The sequence below is a fragment of the Mycotypha africana genome (assembly GCF_025528875.1).
Source record: "Mycotypha africana strain NRRL 2978 chromosome Unknown BDF20scaffold_11, whole genome shotgun sequence".
NCBI lineage: Eukaryota > Fungi > Mucoromycota > Mucoromycetes > Mucorales > Mycotyphaceae > Mycotypha > Mycotypha africana.
The window spans coordinates 231,498-259,108 of NW_026515735.1; the positions used below are offsets into that span (position 1 = coordinate 231,498).

At 37.3% G+C, this 27,611-nt stretch overlaps 9 protein-coding genes across 9 annotated transcripts; 2 read left to right on the forward strand and 7 right to left on the reverse strand.

Annotated features, from left to right (window-relative positions):
* Nucleotides 1-870: 870 nt before the first annotated feature.
* On the reverse strand, nt 871-1,458 carry BDF20DRAFT_804782 (uncharacterized protein; the record flags this gene model as incomplete). Its single annotated transcript, XM_053076479.1, has 1 exon — nt 871-1,458. A coding segment is annotated over one exon (588 nt), but the record flags the coding sequence as incomplete, so codon positions are not given.
* Nucleotides 1,459-1,538: 80 nt separating this feature from the next.
* On the reverse strand, nt 1,539-2,495 carry BDF20DRAFT_826703 (uncharacterized protein; the record flags this gene model as incomplete). The annotated part of the gene is made up of 2 exons (XM_053078097.1): nt 1,539-1,997; nt 2,058-2,495. Coding segments are annotated over 2 exons (897 nt in total), but the record flags the coding sequence as incomplete, so codon positions are not given.
* Nucleotides 2,496-2,705: 210 nt separating this feature from the next.
* BDF20DRAFT_892371 (uncharacterized protein) lies at nt 2,706-3,089 on the reverse strand. Its single transcript, XM_053082294.1, has 3 exons — nt 2,945-3,089; nt 2,917-2,918; nt 2,706-2,867 (listed from the first exon to the last, which is right to left on the reverse strand). The coding sequence occupies exons 1-3, from the start codon at nt 3,021-3,023 to the stop codon at nt 2,766-2,768; spliced, it is 183 nt and encodes a 60-aa protein (XP_052932162.1). The 5' UTR covers nt 3,024-3,089; the 3' UTR covers nt 2,706-2,765.
* A 2,924-nt stretch (nt 3,090-6,013) lies between these two features.
* Nucleotides 6,014-9,646, reverse strand: BDF20DRAFT_892384 (uncharacterized protein). Its single transcript, XM_053082295.1, has 3 exons — nt 8,801-9,646; nt 8,012-8,726; nt 6,014-7,891 (listed from the first exon to the last, which is right to left on the reverse strand). Exons 1-3 carry the CDS (start codon nt 9,287-9,289, stop codon nt 6,213-6,215), a joined length of 2,883 nt encoding a protein of 960 aa, XP_052932163.1. The 5' UTR covers nt 9,290-9,646; the 3' UTR covers nt 6,014-6,212.
* A 2,041-nt stretch (nt 9,647-11,687) lies between these two features.
* BDF20DRAFT_916367 (nucleotide-diphospho-sugar transferase-domain-containing protein) lies at nt 11,688-12,875 on the reverse strand (the record flags this gene model as incomplete). The annotated part of the gene is made up of 2 exons (XM_053084443.1): nt 11,688-11,879; nt 12,030-12,875. The coding sequence occupies 2 exons, from the start codon at nt 12,873-12,875 to the stop codon at nt 11,688-11,690; spliced, it is 1,038 nt and encodes a 345-aa protein (XP_052932164.1).
* A 1,427-nt stretch (nt 12,876-14,302) lies between these two features.
* On the forward strand, nt 14,303-16,818 carry BDF20DRAFT_916368 (uncharacterized protein; the record flags this gene model as incomplete). Its single annotated transcript, XM_053084444.1, has 3 exons — nt 14,303-14,419; nt 14,483-14,596; nt 14,671-16,818. 3 exons carry the CDS (start codon nt 14,303-14,305, stop codon nt 16,816-16,818), a joined length of 2,379 nt encoding a protein of 792 aa, XP_052932165.1.
* A 767-nt stretch (nt 16,819-17,585) lies between these two features.
* BDF20DRAFT_916369 (uncharacterized protein) lies at nt 17,586-19,409 on the forward strand (the record flags this gene model as incomplete). Its single annotated transcript, XM_053084445.1, has 5 exons — nt 17,586-17,630; nt 18,021-18,183; nt 18,264-18,399; nt 18,468-18,686; nt 18,749-19,409. The coding sequence occupies 5 exons, from the start codon at nt 17,586-17,588 to the stop codon at nt 19,407-19,409; spliced, it is 1,224 nt and encodes a 407-aa protein (XP_052932166.1).
* Nucleotides 19,410-21,001: 1,592 nt separating this feature from the next.
* On the reverse strand, nt 21,002-21,169 carry BDF20DRAFT_797860 (uncharacterized protein; the record flags this gene model as incomplete). The annotated part of the gene is made up of 1 exon (XM_053076303.1): nt 21,002-21,169. A coding segment is annotated over one exon (168 nt), but the record flags the coding sequence as incomplete, so codon positions are not given.
* A 2,239-nt stretch (nt 21,170-23,408) lies between these two features.
* BDF20DRAFT_916371 (uncharacterized protein) lies at nt 23,409-27,528 on the reverse strand (the record flags this gene model as incomplete). Its single annotated transcript, XM_053084446.1, has 4 exons — nt 23,409-24,302; nt 24,366-26,491; nt 26,569-27,379; nt 27,460-27,528. 4 exons carry the CDS (start codon nt 27,526-27,528, stop codon nt 23,409-23,411), a joined length of 3,900 nt encoding a protein of 1,299 aa, XP_052932168.1.
* Nucleotides 27,529-27,611: the final 83 nt, after the last annotated feature.

Genomic DNA, 27,611 nt, shown 5'->3' on the forward strand with positions numbered 1-27,611 from the left:
AATAAAATAACTGTTTCCATTTCAAAATTCTGTAGTTTTACTTGGTCGGATGTTTAATCTACTTTGTCAGGACTCCTAACTCGTCTTCAATTTTTCATTTGGTGCATTACCGTACAGTTTTTTAACTGCGGGTTTAGACGCAGCTTAAAAATAACTGGATGGAATGACCAAAATTTTGAGACGATTGAGTTAGAGTTTGAAGATCGAACTACACTAAAATGGAGACGTTTACCTGTAAATATCAAGCCAGTTTCGTTCTGGCGATAATAAAAATCAAAAGACTAAGAAGTTGTCTTCCGGCTGAACTCCGTAGGACGTTCCTTGTCTTTCCATACCGAAATGCTGATGGCCATCATGTTTTTTGCTGCATTGACATCGCGGTTCCATAGTATCTTACAGGTTTTGCAAACAAGGATACTACAGCCACGCACGGTGTCTAATGCTTTCAATGTGTCTGAGCGACAACAATTGCATATGCGTGATGTCAAGTATTCATCAATTGTCACGGCAAGGAGATCACCAGCAGCCTCTCTTCGCTTCAATGCACGCCACAAAACACCAACGACACCAGTTCTAAGGCCTTTTAGATGAACGGCGGATTTATTGAACATGCCGTCACCAAATACAACCAGAGGAACTTTTTTGCGATCACTCAGCCTGAATTTCTCAGGGGCCCATCGTCTGTTGAAGGAAGACAGTAGATTGAGTATACACAAATTCAGTGGACAGTTAATCGCTACAGACTTACCGAACGTGGTTATCGCTCTTTGTCTCTTCTTCTTCCCGGATCTCCTTCTCATTCTCTTCTTCCTGTTTTACTTTCACTTTCTGTTTCGTCTTCTTTCTTCCTTTTTTATGCTTAATTTTGCCCTTCTTCTTTGGCCATTTCATATGTTCTTCCTTTCTTTTCTTCCGTAATTCTTTGTCGTATTTGATCCCTCCATCGACAAGCATGTTCACCATCATGTCTGCAGCACGCTGTCTGCCTTGATGCAGACGGAACCTTGTTTCACCCATACCTGGCCCATAGAATGAGAACAGGATCTCTAAATGTTGTAGTATGTAAATAGTATATCTCTTATACTGTTCAGGCGAGCCTGTTTTACTACTCGGTATATTGCTTTCTATCGCTTTTATCATACAACCGGCCTTTTTCCTTTCTAATTCTGCACTGACACGAGTACTACCCGTCATGTGATAATATTCTTTTGTCGAGCAGCGCCGTATCTCATGTCTGTTTGTTTCTAACCCGATTGCTGCTGTAAATACGGTCTTTCGGCCAGGATCAACAAATGTGGGTCTGTAGTTTGTCGTGATTTCTTCATAGGAGAAGTCTTCCAACGTCAAGTCATGATGATCAATGATGGCGTCTTCTCTTGGTTTCTTCTTACGACTAAAAAGGAAGTCTACAGTGAAGCCATCAGATCGAATGAGATTCCTGAAGAGCATACTTGTGTTTGTCTTTAACTCAGCAATACTATGATATAAGTGAAAGAATAATCTTGAGAACAGAGTCTTTTAGCAGAGTGCTATTTACTTTACCTTCTGAAGCCTAACTTTTTGAAGTTGAACACCTTACAAAATTGTTCAAGTTGATTCCAATAGCCCTTTACAAGTCTTCCAGGAAATAAAAAAGGAGTAAGGGCGTTTATGCTGATGGTAATGAAGCGCCATGATACTGAGGGTGTTGGAAAAGGGAAGAAGCGATGAGGTAATGGTAACCTACGAACATCGTAGGCAAAATGATTAGAATGCTCTTCTTCGTAGTAGTCCTGGATAAACCACAAGGGCTTGACAAATTTGACCGGATCGGCCGCCAATGATAAAAGCGTAACCTTTTCCTCCACAAGGTCTGCAAAGTTCTTGCACAAATTATCTATTCTTAATTTGTCATCACTGCTTAACTTGACTTTACCAGGCCATTTGGGTTCGCCTTTGCAAATCGCTTGATAGCAGTATTTTGTTGCGATTTCGTCAACATCGCGCTTTACCATGCTCTAAAGAGAAAAGAATATTGACTTTGCTGCTGTTTGGTTTAATGTAAAGTTAATCCTTACCGGGAACAAATTCTGCAAGGTATAGTATAGATATTTAAGCATTCGCTGCTCAAAAAGCTCAACAATGCTGTTTGTATATGTGGTACTGAGCTCTTTACAAGCTTCTGTCAAGCATTGGCTATAGCCTTTGGTGAAGCTATAACTTACTTCGACAGCTGGATGCTTCTCTTTGAACTGCTTATAGAAGTTTTTCATGGAATCATTTATTGCTTTCTTGTTGGTTACTGTTTTACCTGTTACAAGTTGTCCAACCGAATACCAGAACTGTTGGGTGAAAATTTCTTTTGGTGTGTCTTTCTTATTATGGATGAGATAAGCGTTAACAAATAGTTGCGAACGAAACACAATAGCCCTAATGTCATTGCAGCACGAAATGACTCTTTCTCTGAATTTCTCGCGGAAGGTTGGTAACACCGCACTGTCGATGGGAAGCTTTCTTGTGAATACAGTAGCATCATCACCAAGAACAGATGAAATGAGTTCTTCTTTCGAAGGCGTGTGTTTGAGGCATTGCGGCGAACGAGCAGTGGTATGGCCATCTTGTCCACAGCTGAGGCACTTTACAGCTTGTGCGGTGGTCTTTTTCCGTTTAACTGCTTTCTTCTTCTCTTTCACTTGGTCACTCTGTTTTCTCTTTTTGCCACTGCTACCAACTTTAAGGAGGTTACTCACAAGCAATTAAGTGCTGTGTGTAAGATAGATTTAGGTTTATTGCTTACCATCATCAGCATTTACGGCTTTGTAATACTTGCATTTGTAGTAACGCTTGTCAAAATGACCTGGTTCATAGCAGTCTCGACACTTGGTATGCTCTAAAAAATTACAACAAATATCAGAATCCTTATATCTTGATCTGACGGTTCTCCTACAATTATCAAGCATTTTACCAAATGGGTTCCTTTTAACCTGGTTCTTATGCTTTTCTTTAATAGATCTAATCTTCTGTATAATGAAACTTTTGTACATGAATAGAGCTGTAAGTTACAAAAAAAGCGAAATACGGAAAAGAAGGGATCTTATTCTCGTTTAAAAGAACCCCTTCATTATAATCTAACTTTGACAACAAAACGCGAGAAAAGAAAGACACGTCTTTATCATTGGGCAAAGTTCCGAAAAAGGCACTGACGAACATCTGGTAGGGTCTTATAACACATCGTCAAATGACGAAAAAGTTGTCAAGCTTTTTGTAGCTCGTCCTATTGCAAAGTCACGCCAATAAGAGTTTTCTTAGCGACCTCTTTACTATGAGCACTCATTTTTAGGACTAGCTTGTACGCCATCCTTAATGCTGCTTGGATGATACTGGATAATTGATTATCAGCGAAATCGTCCAAGAATAATATACCGCTTCATCGTAAAATAATTGAAAGTTGTCTAAATTAAGATTTAATAGTGTCCAATAAAATTTGTGAAAAGTCTGAAATAGTAGTTAAAACACCGTATTTTTTGCCTTAGATTTGAGACTAATTTTGCAATCTGTTCTAAACGCTTTTTAAAGATAAAATTGGACTGATGGCAAATGTTCAGTGCAAAACACCTTTAGGAATGGGAGCATAACAGTCTGACCAACCCTTCTCTCACATATTTTTCTCTTCACAATCCCTCTTGAAAGGATACAATATAGATCTTATTGAACTGAAAGCTCTGCAATTGCAGATTCCGTTCGAGCATACGAAAACCAGATAACATTTTATTACAATGAGTGATGATCTAGAGAAAGTATATGTCTGAGACCGTTATAATAGATGGCATAGGAGAATAGGTAAATACTGTGTATATTTGGCGTAGGTGATCATTAGAAATCTCACACTATCCGTACCTTGTAAAGCCCACAATGTTATCCCCTTGAACCTATCTTCTCAGCTCTTGCGGGAAGCGGCTGCTCTTGACTAATTACCGATACAAATATTGTCTTCATCCTTTCCATATCCCACCGCTATGTGGTATGTGACTAATTTGTTACTTTTCAATAAAGTAATCTTCAAAAAGAAAACTATTTTCAAAGAAAACTCACACATTGTAGAAGACTTAGACGATGTTAGCAATCAACAGCCTTCAAAAGTAGCTGAACCGGACTTATTAAAATGGGCCAATATAGTGATAACCAATTTATGTTACTAAGAACTCTAATTTTGATCCATTTGATGCTCTTAGACTATTCTTTAAAGCTAATCTACTTCACTACATCTTGCTTCAAGAAATATCTACCCGATATTTATTGTTTTATATATCGCATATCGCTTTGATGTGTATACAAAAATTCCCAATCAGAAAACTTATAAAGTAAACGAACAAAAATGATTGAATAATGTTTATTGCGCTTGATATGGAAAATCCTGAATTTTTTGATGGATGAGAATACAACGAAAAGCAACGTTTTGGAATATACACCACAGTTCGCTATACATGACAAGGAGGAAAAAAAACATTTTTTTGATAAAGTTAGTGCGAAGGCCAGCAACAAGAATTGATCTTTGACTATGAAAAAGGAATGAAGTCTATCTAGAAGTTCATGCAAGATAAAGCCGATAGATAAGGCATTGAATTCTAGAAGGTAAGCAGAAGTGAAAAACAACAGTCTTAGTGGGAGCATTCGCAAAATATGGAAAAAGGAAACATACTCCTATTATTTTGTTATGAATACTCAAGAATAATGAGCCTACAGGTTTATACAGGACATATTTTTTTTAGTAACACTCTTGGAATAGATCTGATCTATTATCTTTAGTATGATATGAGAGTTTCGAATATAATGTAACGCTTGGTTAATACGTATGATAAATATTGCACTTTTTTTCGTTTGTATACGTTGAGGAACTATTAAGTGTGAGTATAAGAGATGAGAATATAAATCAAGGTCGGCACCAAATTTCGCAAATTGTAATAAATACAGCCCGTATTCGAAACAAGATTCTCTAATTCATTGACTGCAAAGAAGTATTGCGGTATTTTAGAGAATGAATACAAACATTTAGTACGCATACAATGAAAGACAAGACGTTTGTAGATAAAAAAAAAGCTAATAGCATATTGAGGTAATTATGATTATTGTTTTTATTTCTTGTTTGGGTATTATTAGCTTCTTTTAAACATTTTTTATACCGAGGGCAACACTTCTCCTTCAATTGGGTCTTTGAAAAATTCTTTTTGTCCTTGACGATAACCACAACCCCCACAAAGGAATCAAACGCCCGAAAGTGTGCAATCTACTTCCGGAAAAGGGGTGTCTGTAAAAAAAAAAAAAAAGCCCGTGAAAGTCAACTCGTTTGAACGTACACACATACGCTTTGTAATGAAGCTGTATAGTGCTGATGTTTCTGTATTCAATCTTTGTAATTAATATTAACTGATCCAATGTCTATCGACGGTGGCAGAAGGATGCTAGTCTGATAATGCTACCAGAATGTTTCATCTTCGTTTTAATATCTTGTGTGGTTGCCATAAAATTTTGGTAAGAAAAACGAATGAAGATTTTTCCAATGCTGAAATTGTATTTTCTCGCTACTAGCACAATATTTGTACATGCTTTCGCAAGTACATGATAAGTGAAGTCCATTCGATCATACTCTGGACAGTTGATATAGTTTGTCTAATTTCTGGTGAGCACAATTTTTGCGGCAGGCTCCTTTGAATTTGGAGGAAGTTTGCATTCATCTGACAGTGCAAGAATGTCTAGAATCCAAATAAACAAATGTGTACATTCTGAGAACAAAGAGATAGAGCAGAAATCATTTATTTGGTTACAGACACTTTGGTGAAGACTGCATTGCCAACTACATCATGCAATTGATTGCTGAGCTTTGCCCCCAACAGATGCTTGGAGTGTTGCTTTCATCTTATCAAAGCCCAAATCAAGAACAATTATAAAGCATAAAAAGAAAGAGAAAAGTCTGCTTCATCAGTGCATCTTGAAAAACATTTTTTTAATTGTAGAAAAGTCAAGCTCGACCAAGTGAATTCTGTTTAAATCTTGAACAGAAAAAAAAAGAAATTTTATTAAAGAGTAAGGATTATGTACAAGAAGAATAGAATACTATTAATATACAAATAAGAAAAGAAAATAAATATTAAATCTATCGTAGAAGACCTAAACACAATTAGTTTTGTAAAATAAACCGAAAACATAAGTGCATCTGACTATAATACATAAAAGTTTTAAGCAGTAGAGGAAGTAGTAACAGTTGTAGAGGTTGTGGTAGAAGTTGGTGTGATTGCTGAATTGATGTTCTTCTGTAACTCGAGAGATTTTTCGATCGCATCACAATAATTTTGATATTTGATGATTTCACGTAAAAGATATCGCGACTTTTTCTCCCAATTTGACAAAGCTTTGACTCCTGATTTACTAGAATGATGACTAGTACCAAAACGAATTTCCATTTTAGCCTTCAAATCACGATGTTGATCCAATTCTTGGGTCAACTCCTGAACATGTTTACGAAGAGTTTCTAATTGATTTACTTCATCCAACATGCTACTATTGGTAGGAGGTTCAGGTGCCTGCCAATCATTGATCACGATGTGGTTGTTATTATCCGTATTTAAGCAATTTCCCCAACCATAGTCCATGGAGCTGACACCATTGGGCAACGGTTCCTTCGATTCACGAGCGGCCCAGTAATTGCAAGTAGAAACCCATTCATGCAATTGTTCATCAGATCCGACTTGAAAAAGATGCACAGCACCATTGGCATGCTCAAGAGCAAAAGCATATTGTCTTTGACGACTATAGCCGGAAGGTAAAGCATTGGCCAGAGTGTGTTTGAGATCAAGGGACCCAATTAATTGAGCATTGGCCATCCAATCGCCACCACCTACCACAGGCTCATTCTGGCTACTGTATGTCATTGTGGACGAAAGAGCAGTTGATCTCGTAGTACCGGTCATAATAGAAGAGGTATCTGTTAGTGCTATAGAAGATCTCGATTTGTTAGCATTATTGCGAAGAATAATATGATGAGGCCGTCTGAGATGATGCCGGCTAGTTGTTAAAGAGGCATTTTCCAGTTTGTACATACGAAGCTGACTACGTTCAATGACCATGAAGCATTCTTTCCAATCACGATGTTTTGCTTTTTGATTGGCCTTTTCCATGAGGTGCTTACGTACAACCATACCTTCTTTGTAATAAGGAGCGTTGCTTGTGTAAGAGGTAGGAATATCAGAAGAGAGATGAGCAGCAACGGATTGATATTGCATCACTGAAGTGGCAGAGGATTCAGTAGAAATAGTCGATCCGAGCATGGAATCATTATCATTGTTGTTGTTATGATTGTTGTTGTTGTTGTTGTTGTTGTTGAAGAGCTTGCTGTTGACACTACGCTTGAGAATAGTATCTACACGATAGCTGCGAATTGATGTTGCAGGAGAGTCAGGAGTACTAATTTGTGAATTGCGGATATTGGTGTACAACTCCTTTAAAAGATTTTTCATTTCCATTTGCCACGCTTTAGAGCCTACTGTAAGGGCTAATGTAGTATTTTGCGAAAAAAATGGGGTCTCTGAAGGTTGGATACAGGCTGTGGTATGGGTAGTGGTAGCATTAGAGCGTGTACTGAAGGCACTGTGATTGCTTGGAGTACGATGCAGGTGATGCATCCAATCAAATGATTGAAATGAAATGCCGCTGGCTCTGTGATCATCGGAGAGAGGAATATCATTGATGTTATCGTCTATCAATGCAGGAGTAGTTGTGTTTTCGTCCAATTGGGAGTAAATAGCATCCATGGTATTTTTCACAAAGGCAGCTCGAGTCATCTTCTTGTAGTCACCTTGAGCAACATGAAGATCAGTATTCAAGAGTAATAAAGAGTACACTATAGCGTGAATAATGCCTGCAACCAGAAAATAAAAGATGAAAAGTTAATATAAACTGTGCATACGTTTATTGTTTGGGGTGCGAAAAAAAGTAGAAGGTTGATTGTTTTTGGAAAAATGGTCTTAAACTACTTTACCTGCTTTTTTGAAAAGACATGTGGGATTGCATTCAAAATAACGAGTAGAGAATTCAGAGAGGATACGATCGATTTGTTGTGTTTCGCCTTTCAAGTGTAGTTTGAAGCACAAGTTACGAAAAGCTTGTTCGAGTTTCAAAGAAGAGAAATCGAAATGATTCATATATGCTTTGAGAATAGCGTTGCTTTCAGGCTTCCCGTCGCCAATCCATTCGACAATTTGATCAAGCTTCTGATAAACTGTTTTGTCTTCATCCCAGATACGCTGCGCTGTTGCGATAGCATGATTATTGTCGAGAATAGGAGAAGGAGAGGAAGAGGAAGAAGACATTAAAAGAGCGTTTTTGTTGGAATATTGCTCAGGAAATGCATTTTCAATCAAGGTCGTCGCCAATGAAATGTGACCGTTAGTGGCTGCTGTTGATTTTTCTGCACTCACTGGTGTTGCTGTTATGGCAATCGTTTCAGGGGTAACTATTCCGTCTTCAACCTCAACGTTGTTAATGTCCCGGTGATAATTGCTCATGGCAGAGGTTGTTTTCGTAATCATCGCTTTCGGTGTAATGACTGGAAGTGATGCCGACTTCTTCCATTTCTTTGTGTCAATTGGAATAAAAGTAGGATTGTAGTATGTATTTGATCTGGTTGTGTCGCATAAAAACGATTGACTGAGCGATTCTTTGCTCGCTAGCTTTTTAAAGAAACGACCCAAGGCCTAGATTGAAGTGAGAAGCAACACGTTAGACAAATGTGTGACACCAAGATACCTCTGTTTTTGAGATGTTTTACCTTTGCTTTCTTGGATGTTGCTGACTTGACTTTCTGTGTGGGCGGAGTGATGAATGGAAGTGCTGCTTCTTTTTGAGCTTGAGTAAATTTATCTGACATTTGAAAGGTCCTTTTAGGTGCAGCAGTAGTGACAGGTGTAACTGAGTTGGTCTTTGCTGGCTTGAGATTTCGGAAAATGCTGATTTTTTTGCTAGTGGTTATCATTTTTTTATTCTGCGAAATGCGCGAAAGAGATTGACAATCTTCAGTATTGAAGTTGTTTACGAGAAAGAAGAAGTAACAAATAGCAGAAATGTGAAATAAGATACTAAAAGGCGAAAAAGTGTAAACAAAGAAAAGAATGAAGATGACTGTCACTAATTGATTTGGTAACTGATAAGAACTATTCATATAAAGAATAGATACTGCAAGGTATAATATAATTTGATTACTGCTTAAGAGATGAGAATGAAATGAAGATTTTTTTGATTTGAAAGACAAAGTGTTCATCCTATTTATATGAATTCTTATCTTATCAACAGATCCCCCCAAATCCCCTAGCTGCCTATTAAGCTTTAACTGATTCTTTCGTCGCAAATTAGTGGCCTCTCATGAAAAAAAAAAAAGATGCAAAAAGTAGAATGGCTCAATAGCGCTTGGCTTACACTAATAAACTATCTATTTGCTCTTAATCTACTCGGTATGGTGCTTATAACCAAAAGCAAACATTCCTTCTTTACTTTCGTTTGACTGATTAAGGTTCTCCTGCACGCTTAAGTTTTAGATTTTGGGGGACTTCATTTTGGTGGGTAGGCTTATAATCTTGGGGGACTTCATTTTGGTGGGTAGGTTTATAATCTTGGGGGAGAGATCGTTGTTAGCAGATGCTTAAATGTGAACATGTATTATAGAAAACTGCAAGCTACTGAATGTTCAGAACAATAGTGATCTGAGTAACGAATTTATGCAAATACCAAAGAAGCATTTAGAGACTTACTAAAATGTCAATATCACGAATTATGTAGATTTTATTATCATTAAATGGTAAGCTTAACTACCTTATTTGCAACTATAGATAATAGAAACACGAATCAAGATCACATTAGTAAAATCCGATGAGCACAAATAGTACTTGGTATGCCTTAAAAGTTGTTTTTGTGGGTAGGTGCAGCTTTCTTTTGGAAGACCAAAAAAAGAAAAGAATGGGGGAAGGAAATGAAAAGGAGCAGTTGAAGGTAAGGTCAAGCATACAAACTCTATACTGTATAAGTATTGGTATTGGAAATCTGAAGATGCCTGTAATCAACCGATTAAAAGAATCGAGTGTTAAACGCATGTCTAAGTGGGGGTGTTCAGAATGTGGGGGGGGGCGGGAAAGGGAAGTGGTAAGGAAAAGTTCTTTTGATTGGCGATTTGGCAGATCTTCATTTTAACATAAAGCCGCAAGATTAAGCTCTGCTTGATTTATAAGAGTTGATCACAGAAATAAACGACAATTCACGATGGCAACAGCTATACAGAAGAGAGATGGAGGGGGAGGGGGTGTGTCTGAAAAGAACACCAGGTAGACTTACATGATTCTGTAGTGGAATTAGGGGCTACATGAAAGCTATGCATACAATGGATTGAATAATTGGGGGACCAAATGGGGGCTTTAGAAAATGTATAGACCTTTCCTATCTGAAAAACACTAGCGAGATCTTGATGAAAACGTCCAACGCCTTTTTTAGATTATGATTGAGTGCATTGGCACAATGCATATACTGTTCCGCTGCTTGACTTCGAGAAATATGCTCAATAAGCTTCAAATTGAAACATTATAGAAATACTATTGTTGAATAATTTACAAACATGACTTTGAGGTAGCTACTTTATGAGAAAATTTAAGTGGTTGGAAGTAACGTGGCGGGGTGGCACAAGGTAAAGGCACAAAGCTCGATTGTACCCTCAAATTACATGATGGCTGTTGAGCCTAGATAGTCTAAATAACTGTAAATTAAAATACCCACTAATACTACATAATAAACACTAATTTCAATTGCACAATCATAGGATATTCATAACTCGCAATACAAAAAAAGAGAAGATCACCATACACAAATCTTTTGTTGCAATAACATTTGACTCGTTCTCATTGCCGTTTTAAGGATTGACATTTCTCATTATTACAGATGATTACGAAAAATGGGAGCTTTCTTAAGATCTACTTAAGTCTTCAATGATAACCAGTAAGCCAACAACACATTTTTGTTTCCAAGTGGAAATAGACACTCAATGACAAAAATGTAACAATTTACAAAAAAAGCGAAGCGTATCCAAGTACTGAGTGAGACAGAACGAGTTGGGTGTAATGACAAATTTTTTTTTCTTTTTTTTTGCAGAATTTAACGTTATACAAATGTCACCAGCAATTCCAATCCCTCAACAGAAAAGATGTAACAGCGCAGAAAATTGGGTGTATGGACTTTATACTATCTCGAAAACTAGAATACACGCGAATATTGTTGTATGGTTGGAAGAAAACAAACAAATAAAAATCAGGAACGTAGTTTGCAAATCCAAAAGGCCAATAAACTTGTTTTCGATCTATAATCCTTACTTGGACATTATCCGCTCTCCGCAAATAACTTTTGAATTCCTGCACTCGCAAGTGATATCATACCAGTTGGCAATACTAATAATTGACAAAGAGCTTATTTGCAAAGAAACAAAGGGAACTTTTTACACTTTTTGGTATTTTGAAACTATAATACAAGGCTGTTGTTGAGCAGAATGATTAGGGATATAGAGTAGAAAGGTACAAAATGAGTATATAGTATAAAATAATGATAGTAGTTAGATGAAAGGATAGCATATTATTAAGTAAACCTCTATACTATAATAGCTTGGTTTATAGATCAACAATTTTTTAGTGTGTTTTCTTCCTCGACTTTTGTTTTGCACTAGTTGCATTTTTAGGCCTCGTTATAGCCTTTTTTCGATGCTGTTGTTGCTCTGTTTCGTATTTCTCTTCTAAAACGGCGTCTATTTGTCCCAGCCAAGTATCATTAAGATACCAAAACCCTTGTTCTATTAATCTTGTCTTTTTATCTTCTCCCACCTAAGTTAAGGAAGAGTAAGTTATGTTAATAGAAGGATCGAATATTATTTTATTCCTTCAACCTGTTTCTAAGGAAATGCATTTAAACTACTCAGAGCAACACAGTGGTGGTTAAATCACTAGTGTAGTATACGTTTGCTAAATACTTACCAAATAATTTGCATGAACAATATATGGTTGAATACCATGCTTATTTGGTAAATCGTTATCAAAATATGCAAAACCATTTGGAAAATGCAGAATGTCTAGTAATACAATTGATGTGGTTCTTAAATCCATATCTAAATGGTTTAAGGCAGCATTCATGGCTCCTTGTTGTGTCTTTTCCCCCGCATCTTGAATTTGAATAGTCTCTGCCAATAATTTCTTCATTTCCAACGTCGGTCGCATCAAATAAAACCCAGTATTCACTTCTTGCTGATTCAAGCCTTCTTGCTGAAATAATACATGTGTCTCTTGTCGCAAATCCATCAAAGTAGTAACATAATCTACCATTCGTTTTCGAAGCCAAATGACATCGACATCGCTAAAAAAGACATGGATGTCCAGATAAAGAAGTTGCTGCACTACTAATGTTTTGGCATGAGTGATTACCCGATATTCTTGGCTGAAATATGTTTTGAAGCCGGCTTCAAGTTGAAGATCACGGAACCAAACGTCAGGAATTAAAGTTGCATGAGCTTCATAGCCAGCAAGTACAAGATGGTCGTAAAGTTTTTGATCGAAGCAAAAAATGAGAAACCTATGCTCATTTGTCTTTTTCAAGGATTCTATCCAGTTGTAAACATGGTTGCGCATACCATAGTTTGCGGTAGCGACTATAAGAACTTTATCTTCCTTATTATTTCCATTTTTATCCAAACGGAACAAATTCTTCTTGATCTTTTTCATTAAAGCCTCAGGTGGAGGCGGTAAGGATTCCGGTACGTCAATCTGTTGCTGTTGGTTCTCATTCAATAAACTATTATCTATTATGGATTGTACATCTTCTCTCATCTGTTGAAGACTATTCTTACTCTTGTCACATTGACATGGTAATGATATATTAGGAGATTCTTCTATAATTGTGTGGTTGTAGTTGATGGTATCAAAGAAAGTCTGTTCATTCGTTAAATAACTTGAATCAACAATGCTGGTTGTGGTTGAATCAGTATCAGTGGTTTTAGTCGTTTGGTAAAGAAATAACGAGAAGGTGATTGTAGACAGGAATAGGATGCTTCCTATGAATACGATAGTTTTTTTTTTACTATGATCTATTAGAAACAAGGGCATATTAGTTTATTCTTCTTTAACCATGAGTGTATAGAAGAACTTTGCTGATATAAAAGGGGAAGACTTTAGAAGGAGAGAAAGAGGCTGAAGACAGGACCAAAATACTAGCTTTTAAAGATAGATAATTTTTTGTGCTCCCAAGGAACGAGGTAGATTTAGGTTGTACAGACAATGGTCTCTTCTACAACTTTAATTATCTTAAGAACCTTTGTCCCGTAAAAAACTAGCTGCTGCATGCACAATTGAGCTAGCTTTTTGTCTGTGCATTCAATATTCTTTTATTAGGAAACAAGCCCTAGATCACAAAGACAAGCAGACTTTTAAAGAACTATACTCAGCATGTCTCCGAAAGAGAACACTGGCCAATTCATCTAAGACTGCTTGTATAAATATCGAATGTCCGTTTAAATACTCAAGTATTTTCGACTGGTATTACTTTCTCAGAATCAATTCTCTCAGACAAGGTGTCTTGATCTCGAAAGCTTTCCAAATTTTGCAAAGAAATGTAATGGTTACCAATTACGCGAGGACTAAAACGAACAGTATCTATCTGGCTTAAAACATAGAATGCTGTCTTTTAATGTACAAAGTAATCTGTAAATAACTGTGGCAAAATATGTATAACTTGGTATATAAAACCCTCCACAGCCACATCAAATGAAAGCATTTTTCACATATTATCCTAAGAAATGTTGTAGTAACAGCGGCATTTAGACAATATTCAAGGAAACGTTTCATAAAGATCAGGGCTTGTCGAAGCTTTACTGAATGATTACTTCAAAGACAAAAGACCATTTATTGTTCGTATTGTGGGGAGTAGGAAGTTACCGCTTCATTTAAATATTTGAACTATTGTGTAACGATTTTGACTGCAAAGTTCCCGCAATTTTCGTAAATATTATTATGCAATAATGAAGAGGTTGATAGTGATGCCCTCTAAAGGGATTATCTTCCATACTTGAACTTTGCTTCGGTGGACACGACCTGTGCAAAAGTACGTAGAAGAAGCTTCTGATTTCTCAACTTTTCTTTTTATCAGTTTAAACTCAGTCCATCCATCTGTGGAATAATGCTCACTCAAATTTCTGACCCTCCACTGCAATTGCCAGTGTTTACAATCACCACACCAGTTTATCCTAAACCACGACAACATGCCGCCCAGAAAGCATTGGTCTAATAACAGAAGCCGACAGAACAACAAGAGGCTTACTAGTAACCCTCATGTTGATTGCATTAACGATCAATTACAGACTCTCCGAAAAGAATTAGTATGTTCAGCTTCATATATTCTTCAGAAATCTATTTGTTAATCACTTTTCCATTAATCATAGGCAGATATAGAGGCAATAGAAAAAAGTAATGGTGAAACAACAACAGAGCAAAAAATTAATATTGCCAAGAAGAAGGCATCTATCGAAACACTTGAGGAATCGTTAAAGCGATTCGTAAGTATATTAAAAAGTATTGTTATATATATTGAAGGTTTTGAACGTTTTCCTCTTTGTTTTCCATATTAAAGCAAGAAGAACCTTGGAGGACCAAGATCGGTGTTTCTGCCAATTCTCTGGTTAAAAAAGAGCGTGAAAAGTATAAATCTCTCATCTTGAAGATACTGCAATTCTTTTACTTTGTTCGATTAGGACAGTATGGTTTATTTGATTTGCTTCCAGCACCAACACAACCTGACAAGGATAACAATAAAGATTACTATCAAGCTTTCAGCAATTTATGTGATCAATTAATTGGCGCTGCTGTATATGAAGCAGCTCCGAGTATAAAACGATCCACAAGAGAAGACAAGAGGGAAGAAGTGTTCTATCTATTGAAGAAGTTGGACACCCAGTCAGACGATCGGGTAGTATTGTTCAAGGACTACCATTACAAAAATAACAATGATCGGACCAACAATGTCACTTTTAAAGATATACAAGTCTACATGCAGCATGTCTGGGATAATACAGCGCATGAGGAAGCTTTAAATAAAGAGAAAAAGGCAGAGAAGGATCAAGCATTAACAACCATAAAGGACAATCTGGAAAAAGAGGTGACAGCAGGATCTGGCAGCACTACAATGTCAGATCCGGACAATGAAAGGGTATCTGATGCTTGGGCCGCACTTCAGTTTAAGAATATGATGGACATGCCAAACGACAAAAGGTCTGGCTTTGAAGATGAATCTCATAAAACTCCTAGTAATAGAGACACTCAGATCCCTACATTAGCAACAACGAAAAATACCTTCAATAAGATTGACCAGAACGCAATAGAAAAAAAGGACTTATTTGATCGTGGAACACGGCCAACCGTTCCGTCGGCTGATTCACCTCCAGCAGTCAATGATGAAGCAACAGTTATCCTGATGACGCCTGATTGCAGATCTATTATCATCGAGCCTGGAGAGATTATCAGCAGAAAATTGTTAGCGGTAAAGTTAGCCAAAGTTGAGGTGGCTGCAGGAATAGGGAAGGATACAGAGGCAGAAAAAAATATCAACGAAAACTTGACTCATTTATCACAACATACCAAAGACCTGGATAAGTTTGAACAATTGCTCGAAGCGTTGAAACGTACAAAGGAAAATTTCGTTAGTCGTTCGACCACATCTATGAGCGCCGCAGCTGACGAACAAAAGAGTAATAATGATGTTACTAATGAAACACTAGCAATTACAGCAGCACAGGAAGTAGCGGAAGATGAGAAAGAGTGCGGGTGGGGCGAACCACCTGTGAACACAAGTGTGGATAAATGGACTGTCAGTGATGAAAATGCTAAAGAAGTTGCAACAGCCACAGACAGGAAAGCGCAAGTTACAGTGAATGCTAGCAATGAAAATGATGGCTGGGGTTCTGTGCCTGCGGACAAAATGGTAGATAACTGGAAAAGTAAAGAGGGCCATGACAATACAACTCCCACGCAAGAATCTCCGAAAGTAGGAAAAAAGGAAAAAGAGCAAGATGGTTGGAGTGATGTGCTTGCTGATACGCATATTGATAAATGGAACGCTAATGGCGACCGTACCGACAAAAATTCAGCGATCAATAAAGCACGCGAAGCTACGAAACTGAGAAAGCAGGACAGTTGGCGTAGTGCACCTTCAAATACAATCGTCAATCATTGGAGGGAAAAGGGAGGCCGTCCTGGAAAAGACACAACAAGAATTAGGAAAATGGGCAAGCAAGCAGATGGCTGGCGTACCACGCCTGCAAGTATGGTTGCGAGGGATTGGAGAGCTGGCAACAATCGTACTCACGCAAGTCCAGCATCTGAGAAGGCACAAGGAATGACGGGAGAGTTGAAGGAGAATGGCTGGGGCGATGCGCCTGCCAGTATTGTAGCAGATGAATGGAATAACACTAGTAACCATTCTAACACAGAATTAGCAACTGCAAATCATTCTCAGACGACCCCTTCAAATGATGATCGGGAAACTGAGGTTTACACCTGGACAGAATGGAAGACTGGTAGGAAGTCGAACGATAGAAAGTCAAGGAAAAAACCCACTGGAGAGAAGGATTCCTCCAGATCGCCTTCACATTCAAGAACCTCCTCGCATGAAGTTGATGAAACAAGCAACAAATGGGGCAAGTTTGTAGACAAGACGGTGAAGAGATATGACGAAGATCGCTCAATCTCACCCTCTCCTTCCTCAGCATCTTCTGCCGTTTAATCAAGTCAGGTCTTAATACTATGTTTACCCTCTAGCTCTCTTTTTTATCCTAATACCATATATCTTAGCTTGTAACAATGTAGTATTTACAAAACCGTCATACTAAAATTCTTATATTTGCTCAATTCTTACAAACGACAAAGGAACGCTCATTCACCCGTTCCATTTCATTTTTAAGAACTTAATCGTACGTTTATTGAAAGTATAACGTATATAACAGTATACAAAGGGAATCATTAAAAATACTGCTACATCTAATTTACCACTTAATGTCTACTTTTAACAACTAGGCAGGCACAAGCATCCGCTTTTGGCGTTGTGAGTAGCTACTCGAATGCATTATATATTTGAAAACAATTTGCCCCTTAAGTACTTTCAATGCTAAAGCAAGGAATATTTTTGGAGAAAGCCAGTAATCGATCTAAAATATAAGTGTATTATTTGCAAATCTTTTTTTTATTATTCTTTATTATTTTGAACAATATATATTTGTATCAGTAACCATAGCGTCTTTTTTAATGCATGGAGAAATAGCTGGCCTCCTATTGCGGCTGCGCTCATGCCATAAGCAATTTGGAAGCCGCCATCCTAAGCCACTGCTTATGGATAAACCAGAAAAAATCTTGACAACTCAAAAAGCCCGGCAGCAAATTTCGACAAAAGGGAAATCGTTATACGGTCTGGATAGCTATAATCTCTTTTTCGAACTCTCTCTTAGTATCTTTTTCCTTCGTTATTTTTCTTTACTTTTCTGCAACAAATTAGCAATGTCTGCAAACAGCATCTATGTTAAAGGAGATACAGAAAGCCAAGTAAAGTATTTTGTAATTTCTTTACGACGCGTACTATTAGGAAGGCCAGAGAGAAACGATATACGCCATATGGTATCTGTTCGACTACAGCAACTGTCAGTAATAGTTTGGCATACCCCGAGCATATTGTTATTCATGAGTTATTGCAACAATGTCAGCTTGGCAAACAAAAAGAAGAAAAAAAAAAAGAAGATTTATTGACATCTGTAATCTTCAATAATCAAGGAAACCGAGTGCCAATTTAGAATTGCTCGCAACATCATACAGTTACAATTCTATTCACATCATCGACAGATACCTGCTTGGTTCCACTTTTCTTACTTCTAGGCTTTTCATTAGAAACCATATATTCTTGATGACAGACATTAATCATAAAAATTCGATTGTTAGATTACCGACTTGGCCCTTTATATTGCTAAATTAAGAGGTGAAGATGGTGATATGGACGCACCTTATGTTAAAGAGATTCAGTCTATCTACAAAGACAAGAAGGATGCAGTTTATACTCAACTTGCTAAGGATGCTTCGATTTTTCTGACTGAGAATAACAAACGTAAATATAGTTCATCTTGTAACTGAAGGCAAGATTATTGTTGATTAATTAAACGGTTTTTTTTCCATTACGAATTGTAGAGGTCGAAGGTGCTTTTAACCTACTTGTTGTTCTCGTATTGCAAGCCCCAGAAGCCGTTCTTAAGGATGCAGTTTTTACTTTGATTGATACATTGACAAAGACGGAAAGTAGCAAAATCGGTTTAAAGCAAAAGATGTAAGAGATGATGTCGATTAAATATACTTTGGAACCATCACTGATCGTTATGACATTCTTCTGAATAGTTTGCTCAACTTATATAACGCTCTTCCCAACGACTCAACTCTTCGTTACAATGCCTTCATCGCTTTGATCGAAGTAACTGCACAAGCTGACGAATTAGATTCTTTGATCGGTCAATTAGAATATGTTGATACTTGGGCTAAGCAATGGGGAATTGGCAAGGAAACCGAACGTCATTTGTATCAATATTTAGACGAAGTTTTATTAAATGCTGGTGAAGAGTAAGTTTAGTAGACATATCAGAACGTAGGATAGGTATATCAATCTAACTTGAATCTTCTAGAAAACTCTCTCTCAAATTTGCATTGAGAAACCTATCCACCTTTGAGGCCAGGGACGAAAAGTCAAAGAAGATCGCTAAAGATGTCATTATCCGTGCTATTGCTATGGATAATTATTTTGCCTTTGAGGATTTACTTCAATACCCTGCTGTTCAACAACTCAAAGAAGACAAGAACAGCGAAGAATATGCTTTGTTAGATGTCTTCTTGAATGGCAATTTGTCCACCTATCAGGAATTTGTGAAATCACACCCTAACGCTGTTAAATTATGCCCATCACCCGAAAATAATTTACACAAGATGCGTTTATTATCCTTAGCTTCTTTGGGTTCAGAAAACCTATCTCGTGAATTGAAGTATGCGGATATTGCTGCTAATTTACAAATTTCTGAAGACGAAGTTGAAATGTGGGTCATTGATGTTATCCGTGCTGGTCTCGTCGAAGCAAAATTGGATCAATTGAATAAGACTGTTTTGGTACACCGTAGTATTTATCGTGTCTTTGGCACAGAGCAATGGAAGAAGTTGAGCACATGTCTGAATGCTTGGAAGAATAATTTGAATGAAATCTTGACTGTTATCGGTAATGCTAAGTTGATTGCTGGTGGAAACACTGCTGCTGTTACCTCAGCAATTGAAAACAATGCCAATGCCAATCAATAAAGTAACAAAAAAAATTGTAGCCTTAATATAGTATATATAGTTTTCCCTTAGTAGACGTATTCCTTTTTATTCACCTTCTTTTCTCTTTCCTTTATGGATGCATTCTAACATCAATTAAAATGTAAATGTAAAATTCTTTTTTCAAAATGTTTACTAAATTTGCTTATGATGATATAGTCTAATCAAAACTTACTAACAACGCTGCACTGACCGACATATTCGCATGTTCTCACTCTAAAGTGTATAATTTCATTGTACGAAGCTATGGAAGAAGTATTCGTTCTTGGGCTAATCATGGATATTACTTAGCGACTCAATTGATTGCGGCCATTGTCTACTTTTTTGTCTTAATTCCTTTAACTGGAGCATTTACAAAAAAAAAAAAAAAAAAAAAAAAAGATAATCAGTAACAATCCGGTATTACTTAAAGTGTCGACTGCCATCAATTCACCCATCCAGCATAGCATTGCCTATTTTGTCAACCATTTTTACGGAGCCAAAGAAATGTGCGCTTATCACTTCGTTGAGAGAGAGATTGTTCCTGAATTTTTGGATGAAAATACTGTCCGTATCTTTTATATTTCTTCGTCTTCATACGTGGCTTTCTTTCTGGTTTGCTTGGCTGTTATATCAATACAAACTAGTACAACCCTTGAAGACTCGTAGTATAATACTCGAAGCCGTTCAATGGCTATACTTGCAGCAATCTCAATTAGGTAATTCATAGCGGCTTGCAAGTCAGCTTGGAATATAACCATTATTTTGTCTTCATTCAAAACCCATAAGCTATTAGTATTATGGCTTAACAAGGAAATATGATTCCTCGCCTTCGTTGCCAGCTTTGACGCTCATTATCCTCTACAGTTGCTTTTTTTGGATTATATGATACCTTCTCTCACGTTTTCTCATCATCAGATGGAATTGGTTAATACCGAGGGTTTCATGGTTACTTGAAGCATATGCTTAAAGCAACTTAAAGCATATGCTTAAAGCAACTTAAAGCAGCTTAATCCATTTCAGCATATTCACTTGCTGGACTGAGAACGGCAATTAAATTGCTTAACACTAGCAGTTTAATTCACATAGTGGTAGGTTGTTCTGCAGCATACGACTAATAAATCTTACAAAGCAACTAGCCTGGTTCTTGTAGACGAGCTTTACTGAAATAGATGACATTTTATTATAAGAACACTGTAATAATGAATTTGTTCTGGTTTAATGACACTCTGAAAAAACATGATGTGGAAAGTGCTACCTATCTTGAAAGAGAGTATCGATGTATGATTATAGTACGAGGAATGTAAAGAAACAAACATAGTATAATTAGGGAAACGTAAAGAAGGAGCTTAAATAAACAATGTAGTAGTATATGGTAGAAGGATAAATTGAGCTATTTACAGGTGGTCGTGACAGACCAAGATGTGTAAAGCGGTGGCATAGTTATAGCATTTTCAAGATTGGGATTCTTTTTTTCGTTTCATCTTTTTATGCAATGGCTGTTGTATGGAAGTGCCTGCTCCGGCTGTTCCTACTGTGGTTGTAATATTTGTAGCTGTACCGGGTGATGCCAATCCTTTTCTTTTATTCCGTAATTCGGTGGAACAGGCTTGGCAATACCAAGCACCCTTCGGTGGAGCATCCAGCCCCACACATTCCATATGAAACCATTCGTAAGGACAATTCTCTCCATCGCAAGCGACCATTTCGCCATAGGACACCTGTTGACAGAAGCAATATAAAGGCTCCTCCTTTTCCGCTTCTCTAGCTTCTTTCTTTTTTCTTTTCTGATTACGATTTGCTATTAGTTCTGATTCAGATTTCTCGATAAATGTTGCACTGCCCGGTATTGCTGCCATATTCCCGTCGATGAATAAAGACTCTCCTGCTAAATCATTGTTATCTTCATTGTCATGTTCGTCTGTCTCATCAAAATCAGAGTCTAAAACTGTGTCTAAATTTTCGTTAGAAGTGTTACGAATTACATTAAAAGGATAATGAAGAAACTCGCAGCAAAATGGTGCATAAATAGCACTCTAACGAAGAGTATAATAAACTTACTTCTCCTACTGCTGCCTCGACTACTACTTGTGCTTGTTAAATTTCCATGCGTTATTGAATAATTCTGTGAAGGCGTTGCTGGTAATGATAGTGAGGGCGTTGCTGCTGCTAATTCGGGATGGTCGCGATCGTGTTTGTCTAAATCTTTTTGCAGTTTACTCAAATGACGATCCACCTACAAGAAATCACCAAGGTCAAAAGTATAAAAATTAGTTGAGCTTATATAAAACTCGTGTATACACAAAGGCAACGTTAAATTCGGTATGTTCTCTACCAATTTTAAGGCTTCTTCTGCTAAAGATACACGCTCGTTTGCCAAATCTTCCAGTCTGCTAAAATCATCTTGTATCCGTTTTATCGTGGCAGGCTGGTTTTTCAATAGTATCTCTTTCTTATCTTTATAGTCAGGTGAAAACCACTGTTTATGAATGAGAGCAAGATCTCGTTGCCCACTTTTTATACGTTTTTCAGATACTAAATAAGAACAAGCATAAAAGTTGTTGTGAACCAACAGATAATTGAATTGAGTACAACAACTCTGTCTAACTTGATAATGGTTTCTATAATATAATGCATACGCTTCGCTTGATCGTTTCGATTCTTTATTTCAGCCCAATGATATTGTATTTCACTTGGCAAATTCTCTAGACCTTTAAAATATAGAAAAAAACCAGTGAGTTTTCAAACAAAATAATACTAATTTCTCTGTTACTTTCTCTTACTTGATATATACTCTTGTAAATATCTGCCAGAATCGTCGTGTATATCTACTGCATTATCATTCATTCGAAAGGCTGAAACTGAACGATATCGTGTTTACAATAACAAATGTTAATAAGATAAAGCTTGAAAGATGAAGAGAGAAGTCAGAATACAAATTTTACTTTCAAAAAGGACATTTAAAAAATATACGCTCCTTTACTTTGAGTCAGAACGATTGACGAGGTTTTACTTACATTACCATCATTTGTTTAAACTACAATTGACCCTTTTTGAGATTTAATTGGTTAATGTTTTACAGTATTTTTAAAAATTATTGAAACACTTTGGACTAAAATTTCAGACACTCACTAATTGGAAACCGAAACGGACAACGGCTTGGCCACTGACAGAATCAAAATCCGGTCAAAAAAGAAAAAGATAATGGAACATCTTTTCTGCTTAAAGTTCGTACATTTGCTGAGCCCTCAATAGTATTATAAAATTGAAATAAAATGGACAATGTGGTCTTTGGAAGATGGTGGGGGGGCGGATTTGATGAAAATGGTGTGCGGTTTACGTAGTTTATATGGATGTTGACACAGTTAACTATCCCATGAATGCTGTTACTGATTCCGATACGTATAGTGACTTCAACCTCCTGAAAGCATGCTGAAAGCATGAAAAGAAGCCGATCAGAAAAATAACCAACAATAAATCTGATGGAAAGAGGGTTTACTCTTAACATGCCCTTAGCGCTGATATTGTGAGAATGATTACATGTTAGCTTAGAAGAGATATTTGTGCGTGTTTTTTATTGCTTGCAACTACAATTTCATTAAGAGAATGGATTTTAAATTTTCTTTTTAGCTGCACTCTGGTCGTTGAAGTTTCTCGCAATCACTGAAATCGCCGAGATTCGAAATCAAATTGACAAAGTGCGACGCCTAGGCAATCAAATGGGGCGAGACGCATGCACTGTGTCACACTGTATTGATATAGATCATTTATTTCAGATTACATTTATTGTAGCGCTAGGTAAAGCGATATGCAAATTTATTGGGTAATCTTTCCCCTGAATGACAATAAAGGCCTTTCATTAGTTGATAGTAGCACTATTGGCTTTAAGAGTTGGTATGTTAATATTATTGACGATACTGTAGCAAATGAACCTCTTTAGGGAAGAAAAAAAAAAAAACTTTTGAAGGTTTTTATAAGTTCTGAATATCTCTAGTAGCTCATTTAAGCAAAAGGATTAACAGGGTAAATGTTAACAATAGGTGGAGAGCGTTCAATGTTGATCTGAATTCTAACTGTTAGCTTCGATAAAGGCTGAAACTGTTGCGTCTTTTTATTCTTATCAATCCAATCCTCCTTCACTGTTCCATCCGAAATCTTAACAGCAACCTTAGAAGCAGCTTGTTCGTCGTTGGGAACTTCGCTTGTGTCATATAGTAATTCTGTACCAGAAGGCTCTCTGTAGTTTTCGTCTCTTTTTCTTTTCAAATCAAATGCACGGCAAGCTTCCACCCCTTCTTTCCAGTAGACAGTCAGAGAATCATTTCTTGAATCGTAAACGAATTTGTCGATAGGAAGCATATCCATATGTATACGCTTCTCTAAACCATATTCAGGTACTAAGATTTCAAAACAATCTTTCATCACTTGAGTTACAATAGCAGAACTTATGATTGGCTTTCCATTCTTTTGCTCCAACAAATGAAGGTAATGAGAGAGATAAAGTTGAATATTCATATCTTGAGCGTTCTTGGCGCCCTCCTTACGTTCGTTACAGTGAGCAGTTGCTTTCTCTACAGAATGCTTCTTATATCCACAAGCTTTTTTCTCTTTCAAAGCCGCTTCAAGCTGACGATGAACAATAATGTCTGCAAAACGACGAATAGGTGATGTGAAATGAGTATAGAGGGGAACATTTAGAGCAAAATGTCTATATTTGTCAGGTTCGCATGAACCCGTACAAAAATATTTTGCGCGTTGCATAGGTTTGACAAGGAGTAGTTTCAAGACAGACTTTACATCCTCGTTATCAATGGCATTGATAGATTTTTGAATAGCGCCAGCAGAAGAACCATCAAAGGAGTAACCTAGCTTTTCTGCAAGCTTTATAAAATCATTCTATAATTGAAGACATAATCAGTAAATAATGCTCAACTTTGACAAGTATTTGTTTTTACATACCAAACCCCTTTCATGAGGGGGTGAATGTTGACGAAGTAGAGCTTCATTAGGATAGTGACTACTAATCTTTTTGGCGACACTCATATTTGCACAAAGCATAAACTCTTCAATGAGACGATTTGCATCCTTCTGTTCATACACAGAGACACTACAGGGTTCACCTAATTCATTGAGTTGAAATGACAAACGAATAGAGTTGATAGACAAAGCACCATTTTCAAAGCGACGTTGACGCATCTGCTTGGAAATCTCAAACAAATATAAGATATCCTCTTCCACTTGAGACTGTTCAAAATTGTGAATGGACACCTTTTCCGGGAGTCTTTTCTTTTCAATAACACTTTGAGCATCATCATAAGATAGCTTGGCACATGATTTGATTACAGTCTTCCCAAACCAAGTATCGCGAATATGCCCACTTCCATCCATCTTCCATATAACCGAAAATGCGAGTCTTTCCACACCAGGATTCAAACTACATAGCTGTTCACATAACAGAGAAGGTAACATAGGAATTACCCTGTCGCACAAATAAGTACTGGTACCGCGATCAAAAGCTTCATGATCTAACGCGGTATGTTGACGAACAAAATGCGACACATCAGCAATATGAACACCCACTTCGTATTCATCTCCGCCTAATTTAGTGATATGAACAGCATCATCTAAATCTTTGGCTGTTGCAGGATCGATAGTGAAAATACGCGTCTTTCGCAAATCACGCCGTTTCTCTATTTCATCTTCGTCGATAGACCAAGGTGTAGCCGGCAAGCATTTGAGTGCTTTTTTGCTAAACGACTTTTCAATAATGTGATTTTCCTCTAATATGCCTTGCGTTTCAGCTGGTATGTTTCCAATATGGCCCAGTTCACGCACAACCATACCGAAAGGGCATGAAGAATCAATCGGCCAACGCGCAATTTGACCTACCATAAGTAAATTCTTATACTTCTCTCCATTTGTAAGTATATCAGAGGGAGCATACTTAAGCTGTACAGCAAATATAGGTTTACGAAGATCGATGGGTTTGAACCATGCGAGTCGAGCCGTTTTCTTTTTTCCTTCAGTCTTTTTATTATTTAACTGTGCTTCCCCATTCTTGTAAGAAACCTCTGTTTTCTCGTCCTCATTATTATCTTCTTTGCCGCCACTAACATTGTTTATATCTTCGAGCTCTGTTGTGACCATATCTTCTTCTTCTTCCTCTTCTTCTTCTTCTTCTTCTTCTTCTTCTTCTGCTTCTTCCTCCTTGAAATGATGATCAAGCGAAAGTATACCGACGCAAGTGAGGGGCCTGTCTGCTTTAACAATAGCGACGACTTTACCAACATATTTCGGTTTTAACTTATCATCATTATCTTCATCTGCAACTGGCCACTCTTCAGCTGTACTATGTCGCTCTTCCCGTCTTTTTACCATTGCATCCTTCTTTTTGCCCCAAACCGTTTCTAGATTCAACAGTTCAACCACCACTTCGTCACCATCAAGAGCACGATTACGATCACGTTGACCATAAATAAGAATATCTGCATCCAAATTTTCACAAGTGACGTAAGCATCCTTACGGTTTCTTTTATTGATGCGAATTACGCCTCGATAGAGTGCTTCTTTTATGACTTTTTCTCCAGAAGTCTTTGGATCCATATATCGGTCGAAAAAGAGTCGTTTTCTTATAGTGCTGTGTATAATATCATCTGGATGACAATAATCCACTTGTCTGATCTCTTTCATTCCTTTCATAATTTCACGATTCTCCGTTTTCTTTTCAGTATCAGTAGCTTTGTTCGTCTTTTTGATAGACACAAGAGTGCTATTTTTTTTCTCTTCCTTGACAAAAATAACCGGCTTTACTGGCGCACCTATTTCTTTAGCTGAACTGCGACTGGATACAGCACTTTTCTGTTTCTTCTTACTAGTATCTCTATCCTTCGTTGCCTTATAAGACGTGACATCATCATTGCCGAGCTTCATGGTCAGCTTATTAAGTACTTTTTGTACAGGCACCTTTTCGCTGCTTTTACTAAAAGTGTTGGTAGGTTCAGCAACTCGGTTATGGGACATTTTCTTCTTACCACCTCTGCTGTGGTGGATCAATGAAGAAGGAGGCGGTATTTCAGCATGACGATCTAAGACACAAAGAGGGGAGAAATTAGCATTGGGTGACCCTGACGTACTTTTCCTATAAACCAATTTGTATACTTACTCTTTGCAGTAGGTCTAAGCTTGTTTGCAGTTCTCGAGGAAGAATCACTAAATAAAGATTTATCGGGTCGTGAACCTTCCTTGTTCTTACTTCGGAAAGTATCTGATGCCGCAGCAGTAGACAGTGAAAATGATGCTGAAGAAGATCCTGCTGCGCTTATGGACTGGTGCTGTTGCTGCTGCTTACTTTGCAATCGTTTTTTATTGACAGGCATAGGAGCAAATTTGAGATTTGACACTTGTTCGATACTCTGAAAGCTGAACGAAGCATCCATCAATTCGTTTTCGATTTCCTCGTAGTCAAAAACAAGGTTTTCCTTATCATCTATAATTTTAGTGTCCTCCTTCTTATTGTTCTTGTTGAAAGCTGTGTTCTTTAGGCTTTTTTCATGAGACTGACGTAGACCTTCTTCGTTTGTTTTATCAATTTCATCTCGCTTTTTTGTTTTATTTTTAACCCTACGTTTGCGAGGCTTTTTGATGGGATCAGCTTCATTGATTTCTTCACAGTTGTCAATTTTTTCTTGTAGTCCAGGTTTAGTGTCATCAACCTTGTTATTTTTAAGAGAATTCTCAGCTGTTGACTTTTTCTTTTTTGTTCGCTTTTTGCGTGTCGACTCTGATGGCCTTTCTGACTTTTCTTCAGAGGAAGTCTTTTCATGCCTTTCCTTGTCTAAAGTGCTGGCCTTTTTTCTTCTATCACTCTCTTTTACTTCTTTACGAACATTCTTTTCCTTGGCTTCGTCTTTTTTACTGCTCATTGGATGTTCTACAGAATGTGAATCCTTTTCGCTCTTTTCGTTCGTTTGTACCTGTTTGACAGCCAAGCAAAAGTCAAGTTAGAATTTATATGGCCATTTACAGATAATCAGAGGACAAATAAAACTGATACCTTGGCAAATTTATAGCTACTGTCATTCATAGCTGTATGATTTGAAATATCTTCATTTCTTTCTTCCATATCTTTCTAGTTGCGCTTTAGACTTGTTTATTATTTTCTTTCAAACCTGGAAAGAGAAGGGACGTCAAATCCTACAACTTTAA